Raw genomic sequence first — 14399 nt, forward strand, 5'->3', positions numbered from 1 at the left:
CGAAAGTGTGCGTTTTTTTGCCAAGATTATAGCTATATATATACTGTACTGTTAAATCAACAATCTTTAAAACTAAATAGCTCGCAATTTAGTAAGGAAACATCTGTTAAAACTTTGCACACGTGTAAATAACACTTTCATTTGACACATATTTCAATTTCAGCAAATTCTTACGAAAACTACTATACCCGGAGGTCGTCCTTGAACCTTATCAAAATCAAGTAGAAGTAAAAAAGAAATGGATTTGTAAAGTCTTATACTTAAGGAGAAGCAGTTAAAAAAAAGTACTGTACAAGTCTAATATTCTTCTACAACATCCTCTCAATATTTTTCGAAAATCGATGTTTACAGGCCTTAGTACAGTAAAAAACAGTGTCACAGAGCTTAAAGTGCTTGCACACAATTTTTTCTTTATTGCTAAGGATGTATAAAATAAGAAAAAAAAAATTTTTAAGTGTCTGCCTCAAACAAATTTTTCAGTTTATTTTGTGATGCATAAGTACATATAAATTTGAATAGAATTTCCTTATATGCATTAAAGTTAGTACTTACTTCTCTTTACTCATTTATCCTATAATGTTGAAATTATCAACCTTATGTATAAATTCTTTAACTACCTCCATATTTTGCAAACTATGTTTATGGTAAGAGTGTTTAGATTCTTTCAGATGCATGCAGAGCACTATCGACAGTAACTGTAAATGAGGAAATCCAATTCAAATTTGCCTGTACGCGTCCCAAAAAAAAATTAAATTTTTTTTCTAGGCACACCTTCGAAATAAATTTTATCTCGTTCTATGTACCCTCAATAACAAGGGAAAAATTGTGTACATGAACTTTACCCTATCGCAAGGTGTCTACAGAAACCAATAGATTTTTTTGAATTCCTATTGGATTTAAATTTGTCCAATAGAAAATTTTATTGATTTCTATATGAAATTTACGTAGCTTGATATTTTTATCTGTTTTATTACGGCAATGCTTGCGAAAAAATGGTGAGAAATACAAAAAAAAAATTCCATACAAAATATCTTAAAAAATGAGTATGCGATTTTATATGATGTATCCATAAGCTCTTATAAGAACATCAACTATGTGTTCACATTTAGCAAACCGAATTCAAAACCTATACTTATCTATTATGTTAGACCAGAATGTTATTTAATTGGGTTCTATGATGCCATCTGAACAATATTATACGACACTTCTATATGAAAAGTTATGTTGATGAAAAAATGAACGTCATTCTATTCTTACACGATTTTATTTATAATAAACCGAGTGCAAAAGCCGTATGAAACATCATAAACTCTATTCTTTGTTGTATCGCATTTAGCAGTTTAGCTACAGCCAATAAATAATTCTTGATTTGTAAAAACTATACACTTTCTCAGTTATGCAATTTTATTTGTGAGATAATACAAATTACACTTATTACAAAATTTTTCCGTTGACGCTAAATTATGACTTATTTGTTGATGCTAATGTTATTTCCCAAGTAAAATTGTTACCATTGTAAAACAGACTTGTATTACATTTTATAATATTTTTCTGCTAAAATATATACATTTAAGTACTAGCTTCTTATTGGACTGCCCATGTAGAATAACATACAGTTTACATCTTAGAATACACACTATGTGACACTATAAGGTTCAGATATATATATATATATATATATATATATATATATATATATATATATATATGTGTGTGTATATACACACAATTGTTGATTACCAACCAACAGTTTATGTCGTTTAGATACATACGAGAATAGAAGAGTTTTTTTTTTTCGTTAAAACTTACTTATTTCTTCACTACATACAATTAATGTTACTTGTTAAATAACAGTTTTATTCGCCTTCATAAGATTTTTCCCTATTGACGTTGTAATTCTTTGTTGGCTCTGAGTAGATTTAACCAGTAAGACTTTTACGATAAACTCATAATGTTGTTGTTATAGTGTCTACAATATACATGTATTTACCCTAATAGAATGTTTCATTTTTTAGTACTACTTCTTTTATTCTCCATTATAAGCTTTTTCAGGTTTTTAGCTTTTCTACAACTCATGAGTTAGTTATATTGATACCTATTTTACTTTTACCCTTCTAAGACTTCTATTCTCTATGATACAATTTTTCCAATACAGAACTATACTTCATATTTGTGTCTATTGTGTTCGGCAAGTAAAAAGTTAATAAAAATACGATTTCACTGAAGACAACGTTTAATTTCGTACCAAGTCCATGTCATAACACTCATAACTCTTAACATATTCTTATGGTTTTTTTTCACTATGAACTACAACTTTTTCATTAATTATTATCATTTGAGCCAAATAAATAAGTAATAGTTTATGTGATTTAGTTTGAGACTTTCACTGAAGACAACGTTTAATTTCGTACCAAGTCCCTGTCATAACACTCATAACTCTTTACATATTCTTATGGTTTTTTTTTACGATGAACTACAACTTTTTCATTAATTATTATCATTTGAGCCAAATAAATAAGTAATAGTTTATGTGATTTAGTATGAGACTTTCACTAAATATTATACCCCTAGTATTGCAGTCCAACAAAAATTAAAAAAATTATTAATATTTTTTAGTCATCACTATTTGAACCCGATTTTCGACTACAACACAATAGAAGTTTAATTTTACTATGTTTAATTGGGAATTGCACAGAAAAATTTTACTAGTACTTATCAGGTTTTGCTGGAGAGAAACTTCAGGGGAAGATGTATTTCAAACTTTGATTGGTATTTATAAGGTTAACCACATTCTGCAAAATACTTATACATTCTTTTTGTGCTCTATTTGGTAATTAAAAATCTGCATTTATCAGGAATTAATTTTTAATCATTCCTATTTGACTTTTTAAATAAAAATGGTTACGATTTCAAGGTATTAAAATGGAAAAGAGATGATACAGAGTTTTTAAATAGAATGAAAATAATAAAAAAAAATTGACAACGTTTTTTTATACATTTTTTTATTATAACATAGATTAACTTTTTTATAAAACCAATAATTAGCTGTAATACATTCACGTAACATAACATAAATTTTATTAAAACAATAAATACAAATAAACGTCGTAGTATTTTGTTGGAGATTTTCGAATAAAAGCAAATAAAATTTTCAGTCTGAATGATATGACCTGTTGTAACTTAGAACTTTACAAAAGTATTACGAAACTATAAAAACAGCTTATTATTTTTATTAGAATAATCCTACGTTCTTTACATTCTTGATAAAATGCCGTCGGAATTTTGGGTCTAACTTATTTTTACGCTTTGAGCTAGCTAATAAATTTTTAAATTGACAATTTAACTGTGATGTCATTTTTTGTAATAAATAAAAAGCTTGTGCACGGTTAAATATGCTTGTAATAGGTACTTAATACCAAATTTTCTATCATTTTTATCAATAAAAGAAAAGACTATAAATTCATAAAAATTTATTTTCAAAACAGGAAATTTCTCGCTTTTTTGCAACTTAACATTGCAGAAAATAAATTTTTAAATAATCGAAAAAACCTTAATCGATAGAAAATTTTATTAAGAACAACTTTGCTTGAGTATTTTCTTCAATCAGTCCAACAGAAAAGAAGTTATGAGCTAAAACTTTCAAAAAATTCGATTAATTTTCACAACTTGTTAAATAACAATTAAAGTCGACGCTTTTGTTGGACAAAAATATTTTTTCCAATAATTAGACTGTATTTGTGAGCGATAAAAACGATTTCCTTCCAGGTGGCAGAAATTTTCTTATTCACCATTTTTTTGTTCTCTAACTACCGGACTACAAGGAAATAACTGGGATGTCTGATTAATGAATTATCAACGTAAATTACATTAATGTTTTTTTTTAACTCGAGTACAATGGAAGTTATTTGCATATTTTTCAGTTGAAAACTATATTATTAGCGTTACTCTCTTAATAATTGGGTTCTGTTATGGAATAAGATTTAATTTAATTATCAAGACAGATTTCTGACAAAACAGATACTTGATGTTGTGCAGAATTAAAACGAGAAGCTGGTTTAAGAAGGCAGTACAAGTCCTTGCGCACACAAAATTTTCCAAAAAATTAATATAATAATCTTCTGTGCCATGAAAAACCGTGTCACAAAGCTTAAAGTTCATGTACACAATTTTTGCCTTGTTATTGAGGGTACATAGAACAAGAAAAAATTTATTCTAAAGGTGTGCCTTGAAAAAAAATTTAATTTTTTTTTGGGACGCATAAAGGAAAATTTGGATTGGATTTCCTCATATATATAAGCACCTTAGGTAGAAAAAATACTTTGTGAGAGCTGTATAGTACGTGAATAAGCACGTCTTTTTTATGCAAATCAGGATGAGAATGCAAACTTACCATTAGGATAGAATTTAAAAAATTCTTTAGTATCGTAACTTAAAATAGAAAAACTCATTTTTTAAACTTATCCATTAATCTTCAGAATCCCAGCTTTTTGTTTTTTGAAGATTAACTTATCATTTTCATTATTTTAAAATTACCTATTAAAGCGAAAACTTACCAGCATGAACCGCTGGATGTAAAGTTTTTACTCTGCCACCAAGCATTTCACTAGCACCTGTAATACTTGATACATCTTTGACAAAAAGGCCATTATCTTTCAAAGTACTAGCAGTTCCTCCAGATGCTATCAAAGTAAATCCTAATTCATGAAGCTTTCGAGCAAAGGGAAGTAGATTTTTTTTATCCGATACGCTGAGCAATGCTATAAAGATAAAACAAACGGTTTTATAAGTATTGTTATACTAATAATCATTCTTATCATTATCAAAGTTGAAATAAAATGTATTGAGCTTCAATAAAGCAGGACTTTTATAACATAACAATCAATAAATTACATAATTTTTTTAGTGCGGACGAAAAAGTATCGCTATTGTAAAAAAAACGGCATGCTATATATTCATCTATCAAAAATGTAGTATGCTTTATGAACTTTTTTGTGCAAATAGTTAACTCTCATATTTAAACTATGTTGTATGATTTTGTTTATAGTATAAAAACAACCGCATTATATATCATTGCATATTTGGTTATACTTATCGTTAAGAAGTTAACGAAACTCGTACGTTACTCATAAAACTGTTACCAAAAGTACTAACTTGGGTTATCATTTGGTTGAAGACAAAAAATATGTCATTTTTAATTTTAAATTTAAAAAAAAGGGGACTTATGTTATGTCAGTACAGTGGAACTTAGGGTGTGAAAGAAATAAATACCTGCAAGTTCAAATAACTTCATCTTCTATTCGTGTTTACATGAAAAAAAGACGTTTATGAGATGTTGATTTTAGAAGACCAACTGAGAGAGAGAGTAGCCACAGTTACTCATCACTATTCAGGTGGCTAACTAACTATGTTCCCATTGCTCATGCACTGTAACCACTGACGTAGGTATGAAAACTTACAAAGGCTTTATTTATCGTACGTCACACATCTGGAGCTATGTGGTCATTATCCCCAATGGCTGTACCTATTTGTGTGTCCACGTGCATGTATATGTATATTTATGTATGTTATGATATTTATGCATTGTAAATTACTAAAGGTTTTTTATATAAAACTTAGTTTTGTTTACTGTGCTCCATCCACTATCATTTTTTTAAACCATTGCTCCTTTTACTGATACAAAACTTATATTTTTGTAAGCTGATCTTAATAATGTTTGGCTATTCACATGTGCTGACGGTTTGGTTATCAAATCATTAAAATCAATTCAAAATCATTGAAATAGTTTACTTGGTCTACCTGTTACATTAAGCACCTATTTTCTATTCATCCCAACAAATTTTTTCCATTAGCACGACTCACGATTTAACACAAACGACTTTCTTGCTCTAGTATTATGCTAAGCTTATCGAGTGATTCTGACGGAAGTAGAGATGGACTTCGTTTATCTATAACTTTTCTAAATCTTCAATAAAAATCCGATCCATCGCTTATCTCGTAGTCAGTTTTATTCTTTTTCGTTATTTCTTTCTAAATTTTTTTTTCAATTTCTCTCTCGTATTTAACAAGCAGTTAAATTTATGAATACTTTGTGCATATGACGTACGATCAATTTACGAGGTGCTAGAGCAGAAAGCGTATTTAAATAACAGAAGATTTGATTTTAATATTATTCGCTCTTTCTAGTTACACTTTACGACTGACTACTATTATCTCCTTCTACCGAGCATTTATTTAATAGGTAATAAAAAAACTCTGACCTAACCATGTTTAGTGGGTCGATCTGCATTCGTCTTTTCTTTTTTTTCTTAAGTTTTGCTTGTTACGTTGTGATTTTGTAAGAGATACTTGTTTTTGGACCCCCTTTATGCAGATCCTCTCTTACTATATATGTCCTTATTTTTCGTTACTCGGCCGCTGCGTTAAGATTTTCTCCCTTTTTTATTGCAGTCTATATATTTCCTTATTTTACTTTAAAAGTTTTTTCTCCCTACATTTTTCAACTTGTGTTCTTGATTTTTTCGTCAGATGACTCATGATTCATGATCCCCTCTTCTCTTATTTCTTGTTCATCTACCATTTGATATAGTTCTGCACTTGGCAGCTTTAGGCTCCTTTTTTCGTCCTTTATAATTGAAATTAAAAAACTTTGTGATTATGAGAAGGCTTGAGACTTAATTTACATAGTCTTTTTCTATTGTACATTACTTTTTAATTCACATCATAATGACTCTCAAATTTATAATGACTCATGAGGTGTACGTCTTGTAACTTTATTCTCCCATAGCATAATCTCTGTACTTTAACAACAGTTGAGTCAGTGCATAAGCATTCAATCAATTAAGAGCTAATGTACAAGCACAAACAAAAGCTCTTTAATGCTTGCTGGTATCTTAAGCAATGTTTCATTGGTCTTAACGCCAATCATATGAGGCCTCACTTTATTAACAGAAATATAAAAAATTTAGATAAATTATAATGCAGAGCTACTGACATATAAATACTTTAACATTAAAACGTTAATAGAACGTTTTAATGTTATAATAAACGTTAATGTAACGTTAACATACGCATAAATCAAGTCAAAAATATAGAATAATAAATTAAATTAAAAATCATGATCACAATAAATTAAAAATATAACAATCATAGACAAAAAGTCAAATATAAATTGTAAGTAGTGTAATGATTTTACAAATTACTCACGTCTGTATAGTTATGATGATCGTTACAGACTGTTGGTAAACTTGAAAGAATATTGTAAGTACAATACGTATACATAGCTACATGTCAGTCACAAATGTATACCTATCATGAATACAGAAAACACATATACATATCCGTGATGGAGGGTTAAAAGAGATCGCTCACAAGAGCTTTGTATATATTGTTAAGAAATAGTGTGTCTTCCTTAATATTATTGTATGTGTGGTAAGACTTACGTGTGGTATTTTGGATAATATTTTTTTTTGGCTGTTCGAGTCATGATCTAAAATTTTAGCTCAAAAAAAATTGAAATTGTGATTAAATTTGTTTATGTGCAAGTAAATGACAACCTCATCTTTCTTCGTGTTTTTGTGTTTATAGGGAGGTTTTTTATTGCTTTCTTTGCCTTGCCCATACATGATGTGGGGCAAGAATTGCTAGCAAAATAGTGTTCATCATTGGTTTGATCAAGCCTATTAGGTTATTCTTACTAAAAATTGTATGATTACTTGATTTTTTATAATAATCGAAAAAATTATTCACTGAATTTTTTAAAAGATTTCGAGTAAAATGTAGAAAATAATATGTTATAAGAAATGAAAATATTTGTTCTAGTACGATGGCTGTCAATTATGAAATTTTATTGTTATTAGTCATCACTATAATCTAACATGTTGTACACAGTCAACGTATATACCTGATGAGGGTCAGGATATTTTATTTTAACGACCAAAGCGTCAGCTTTTGTTTTAATAAAGAAATGTGACTGTACTACTATTCGATGCCATTTTTACCACTTAAAAATAAAGTTGGTAGGTATTTCCAGATTTTTCATTTGTTTTATAAGTTCAAAGTTAATATTTCAATGTGTAAATCATTTTTCAAACACTTTAAAAAGAGAATTATAAAAGAATGAAGCAAGTGTGTGAAGGAGAGTTAATCGATAAAATGATTAGTCTAAATGAAAGTGACGGTTTGTGTATTATTGGCAATCCATAACATCTAGCTGAAGTGTTATTGGTTTGTGGTAATTAATTGCTATCATATGTATATCTCAAAAATTTGTTGTAATCGAGTTCCGTAAAAGTTTTGTGGACTTCTGATTGCAATTTACTAAGAGGATTTTAATTTCCCGTTATATTTGTACTTATTATTAATATATTTATTAATATTTATTATTATTTATACTTTTAATTGGTAATATTCAAACATTTAATTGAATCCAGTACTATTTCTTTATTGTTACACATTTTCATAGCTTGTGCGATTTTTGCCCTAATTTATTTTTGGTTGCACTATCAATGTCACTATTTTTTTGCAAACTGTATTCTATATTCTTAACTGTTTGAACAATTTTATCCTTTTAGTGAGACTGTTTTGAGCTGAAATTTTGATGCTGAAGCTACTTAATTGTGAAAGTTTTCCTGTATACGCAAATCTGATAGGTTGTTACAAATTTTTTTATTTTTGTTGTTGTAATGATTACAGAAGTTATGGCGTAAAGATTTTTTTTTAAATCTAAATTTTTTCTTATGTGTAAGATTCATTCTTCGTTATATAATTCCATTGATATGATGTATACACTTTTTAAAACATTATACTAATATATTATCAGGATACAAAGTATTGATTTCTTACCCCATGTAATAAATTTTTTTTTAAAAGCAGCAATATGTGCATAACAATGATTTATTACAGTTATAAATCTTAAAACTCAGAAAGAACTGTGAATTAGTATGTTAAGCCAATGTCATATACAATAGATTAATTTACTTTTATTTGAACTATCCCGTATCTTTAAAAGTAAATATGGTATACAATTTGGTTGATTGAGCTATCCTTTTGTCTAATAAATCCTTCAATATCAAAAATAAATTGATAGCTAAAACAATCTTACTTGATGATGACCACACACAATTTTTTATATGAAAACGTATTAGAAAAAAACTTCAGAAAATAAAAAATAATAACATTAATAACAAAAAAAACTTGATGATTGACAATCAACGTACTATCTTACTTATACATAAAGCTAAGTCGCTAAAACCGTTGTAATCACTAACCATTACAACGGTTTAGCAGTACACCAAGCACAGAGTTATCAACCGTGCAGCTGGGCATCCTGGCAACCGATGACACTCTTCTTTCATGGGCAAGCAAAATAAATCGATTTTTACACCAGATCGCCAAGATAACCAAGTGCCACGGAAAGATTCGCGTTCAGAACGTCAACGTCACTGGGGGAATACCCGGAGATGGGTCTAGCCAGAGCACAACCTGCTCCAACACTTGAGAGCTTTGCGGCCGTTCAACCATCCATCCTCGTGCCGTTAGAGAATTTTCTACTTCAAATGCAAGCCAGGGAAAACAGCGGGCAGCTATAACGGCTTCCTTCTTAGTGGTCATCCCGAGGGCATACCTAACAGAGAAAGTATTATTCAGGCCCACTCCTCCAAATAACGATAAGCGTTTGGTTATCCAAAGACGAACGACCCAAAGACGATATATTGTTTAGTCAGCGGTGTACCACTCTCCATCAGGGTCTTCGTACACAGAGACTTCGAGGGCAAGAGTCAAGCTACCCGCAACCAGCTCTCCATCATCAAAAATAATGAGAAAGAATAGCTGGAAGTTTCACCACTGGCCCTTTTCAGGGCCATTATAAGTATTAACGTTCCCTACTTAACCATCAATCTCATCGGTACTTTTAAGGGCCACCTAAATTTAAACTACCTTACCAATAAATACATTTTTCTACCACTTCCGAAAACAATTTTTCAACTAAAAGACTACGTAAAGCCAGCCACTATTAAAACAAGTCAGTCATTCACTGGCAGAAGTCACGAGCAATGTTGTTCGTCGCAAGGCTGGGAAACCAGGAATCACTGATCTTCTTTAAGGTCTGCGCTGGGAGAACGCAACAGCTATGAGAGAAAAATAAAGTAAAAAAGTAGACCAAAGAAGATCAGCCTTAGGCATACAGGCAATTACGTTTGCTGGAAACTTCAGTCAAGAAAGAGTTTACTTAAGAATCTCATTGGTCCTTTTCAAGGTCATTAGATGTTGAACTACCTTGCCAGCAAATATATTAGAACTTAACAAAGTTGACAGAAAACAGCCTTTAGGGGTCAGAAAAGTCGTAAACATCCTAATAGTCGCAAGAAATTGAATCGGAAGGAAAACTACAAATGCATCTAATGAATACAATTGTAGGCGTCAAGAAAATGACGCTGAAAATTTATCGAGATTAAAGCAGCATCAAAATCGATAAATAAAAAATTTATTAAGTGAGAGATCAGTTTTTCACTATAACCCTCATAGTAATCTCTTGAATCTTCTAGATTTTTAAATAGTTATAATATGTATTTGTACTTTCGTGGTAATAAAAAATGTAAAGATTAAGCTCGAGGACTTAGATGCTGTAGTAATAAAGTTGTGAGATGAAAAAAAAAAAATTTTTTAATCATACATCTTTTGTCAGTTTTAAATCTTTACATCTTTAAAAAATAGCCCTCATTGTAGATTATACGGGAGAAACTGCAAATTAACTGCCTTCCAGGGCCAACGATTATTTTATGGCATAAGGAATGCACGGCACTTTTCAGCATAATTGTATTTTTTTTACTTTATACAGCTTTTTACTTGATCCAATAAACTGTATGGATTCCAAACAAATATGTTTTTAGTCAGAAGATTTTTATTCTGAGGAGTGTCATAAATAGATGTAAAATTTTCAACCAAAAACGTTTCACAATACATGTCAACACGCTATGGTGTTACATTTAATGATTCTCAGGCGAAGCCAATAGTAATAAATATTTCTAATCTTTACAACACATTATTTTTATCATTTTGCTCAAAATCTATTAAAAAATCAACATACAGTTTTCTTCCATTTTCATCAAAAGTTTAATAATGTTACCATTTTAGGTAAGCATAAAACTGATAGGCAGGATCAAACCAACGTTGTTCACTATTTTACTTACAAATCAAACACAAAGACATGACAGAAAAAACGTCCCTATAAGTACAAAAGTACAGAAAAAGATTAGCTTGTTATTTATTCACACATGAAAAACTGTTGTTATGTGGGATTTTTGGTGCGGGAATAAATAGAAGCGTGACTTGTTGTTAACTTATGCTTTATTAGAATGGCAAGTTGTGCGTATATTCTCGTCTCGCGGACTCTGTCATTCCACTCTCACGTCTCTAGCTGATCTCCCTGGTCATTCTCTCTCCCTTTACTATCACCTCTCTTCTCTATTCCCCTACCTCTCAAGCCCAAGCCAGCAGAGGCGCACGCACGCATAGCTAAATGTTATTGTACGTAACACGTCCTCGGCAGCGATTTTCTTTTTGATGTGTATGTCTGTGTTATGTTGTTTGTGTTGCATAGAATTTTCCGGTTAGAGAAAAGAGGGTGGTTTGAAGCGCTCTATCCCTATTTTCTCTACTGGTTTGATTCGCTGTATTTTATGTGTATACATTTTTTGTTTATTGTTTGCACGTTTCCCATGTACAAAAAAAATTTATTCTAGAATTCGCTTAGTTACTTGTATTATATAATCGCCTAACTACATTTTTCTTGCTTTTTATTCATGTACATATGCGCTATACAGGGTTATAATAACAATTTATTCTCGCATTGGATAACAATTAATATAATTTTAATAAGAGGACTCCAAGAACAGTGAAAATTGATAAGAAGAATTAATAAACTCCAAGGGCTTACTGTTCAGTCTTTTATTCAGTTGACAACGTTTCAACTGCACTTAAGGTGGCTCCAGCACCTAGTGCCGTATCAAAATGGGGAGACTAAAAATTAATCATTATTTCCTTTAAAATATGGTATAAAATTATCGTAGAGACTGTTGTTAGCCATATTCTACATTTTATCTGTTACTTTAGTGAGTTAATATAAAAAAACAAAAAAGTTTTATGATGCCCTAATTGATGAACTGTTACGGTACGCTCCTAAGTTCAAGAGTAGTTATACCTATATACATGTACTCTGCAGAATGCAGACAGCTGAGAGCTGACTTGCACTCGCAACTGTATACTTAGTCTCTGATTATTTAAAGATTTTGTTCGATAACAAGACACTTTTCTCATGTCATCGAAAACTGCGTAATAATATATACAAGATAGTATGATTTTTACACCTTACGGGTTATTTATATAAGTGCAGCAGTAGGTTGTATATCGCGTAAGCTTGCATTTCCTATCCAACCCGTCTTAAAACTACGATTTGTTAAGCATGATTTCTTACAATTTTCATCGTCAACCTTAATTCTTTTTTATACGAATAGAAAGATGGGAATTCAAAGAATATAATTCAATTTTATTAACCTTAGTTGGATTATTTATAATTTTAACATTGAGACCACTGGAGCCACCTTGAGACAGTCCTTTTCAAGTCTCTGAGTTAAAATAATTATAACGAAAATAAACATTACAACAGCTACTATAAACTACAAGTATAAACAATTAAATAGAATAAATGAACTTACAAATTATGTAGAGCAACGTTCACTTAATATTAAATAATATCTATATCTGCTCTAATATAACCGACTAGCTTTTAAGCTGCCTGAATATAATCTAATGTAGGACTAGGTACATGTAAGTAACGACACACATGAATATCGAAAGATTGTATACATGTATAAAACGGCGCTAATTTAAACACACGATAAAACTCTATTTGTATTTTTAATCATTTCAAACAATGTTTGATATAATATTTAAGTACTGTACTTAAATTATTTGTGTCAGTAATCTTGTTTACAGTCTTTAACTTAGTTATATATACCATTTCTGATATTAAACGTCTGTAATAACAAATTTCTTGGTCGGGTACTTGTACTGAATCGAAGTCGAAAGTGTGGCCATAATCTCTCATATGTGTATACACTACAGACAAATCTTTCTTGTTTATACAATCGCGTTCATGTTCTTTCGTTCGAGTATCAACAGTTCTACTAGTTTGTCCCACATAATGTTTATCACAATTTTTACACTTGAAACCATAAACGGAACACACTTTGTCGGTGGTGTCAACGCTATCTTTTTCTAAATTATTTAAAAAATTAAATTTACAAACCGTTCTGAAAATTACTTTTATATTGAACTTATTCAAACCTTTTCTAAAAATTTTATTACAGTCTTTTATGTATGGTAATACTACAAAATCTTTAGGTAAGAAATTCACATTATCACATATGGTCTCGCCCGAAGGTTGGAATTTAATTTTTTTCAAACGAACTTTTGTGTATTTAGTTATAAATTCTATCGGATAGTTGTTAGCCTGTAAAATAATAAAAACTTTTTTTAAATTTTGTTTGTGAAAAGATACATCAGATAATTTAATGGCACGGTCAACCAAGGAAAAGACGACACCTATTTTTTGAGATACAGGTGAATGTGAAAAATTATTCAAATATGAGTTTGCGTGTGTATCTTTTTGAAACCAATTCGTTTTAATGTTACCTAAGCTATCCCAATGTAAAGTTGTATCTAGAAAATTAATAGAATCATTCTTGGGTTCTTCTTTTGTAAAATTAATGTGACCATCAAATGAGTTTAGAAGTTATAAAATATCCTTGGTATTGTTTTTTGGAACACAAGCTATAATAATATACATTAAAAATACTAATAGAGTTTTATCGTGTGTTTAAATTCGTGCCATTTCATACATGTATACAATCTTTCGATATTCATGTGTGTTGTTACTTAAATGTACCTTGTCCTACATTAGATTATATTCAGACAGCTTAAAAGCCAGTTGGTTATATTAGAGCAGATATAGATATTATTTAATATTAAGTGGACTTTGCTCTACATAATTTGTAAGTTCATTTATTCTATTTAATTGTTTACACTTGTAGTTTATTGTAGCTGTTGTAATATTTATTTTCAATATAATTGTTTTAACTCAGAGACTTGAAAAGGACTGCCTTAAGTGCAGTCGAAACGTTGTCAACTGAATAAAAGACTGAACAGTAAGCCCTTGGAGTTTATTAATTAATATAATTGTCAGTTTCATGTTTTTTTTTTTTTTTTTTTTTCATGTCAAGGATGTTGAGGATTAAGGTCTTACTGCGTTCATTAATTTTATTAATAGTGAATTTTTTCTTCGTTTGGGTTGTTTGGACAACTATTGCCCTTGTATCAGTACGCCACTTAGATTTGTCTTG

At 30.0% G+C, this 14399-nt stretch overlaps 1 protein-coding gene across 2 annotated transcripts in view; it reads right to left on the reverse strand.

Annotated features, from left to right (window-relative positions):
• LOC106644600 (bifunctional purine biosynthesis protein ATIC) overlaps positions 1–14399 on the reverse strand; it is a 504490-nt gene that overhangs the window by 403427 nt on the left and 86664 nt on the right. Inside the window, exons 1-2 of one of the 2 annotated variants that reach the window (XM_089595713.1) lie at positions 6681–6702; positions 4554–4757 (exon numbers count right to left, since the gene is read on the reverse strand). In XM_089595713.1, the coding sequence (XP_089451839.1) occupies positions 4554–4757; positions 6681–6702 (226 nt within the window). Of the gene's footprint in view, positions 1–4553; positions 4758–6680; positions 6703–14399 lie in introns of those variants that run through there. The other variant, XM_089595708.1, reaches the window with a different exon arrangement.

This window comes from Copidosoma floridanum, unplaced genomic scaffold (genome assembly GCF_036245765.1).
Source record: "Copidosoma floridanum isolate Cflo_tuat_1 unplaced genomic scaffold, Cflo_Japanese_pri ptg000004l, whole genome shotgun sequence".
NCBI lineage: Eukaryota > Metazoa > Arthropoda > Insecta > Hymenoptera > Encyrtidae > Copidosoma > Copidosoma floridanum.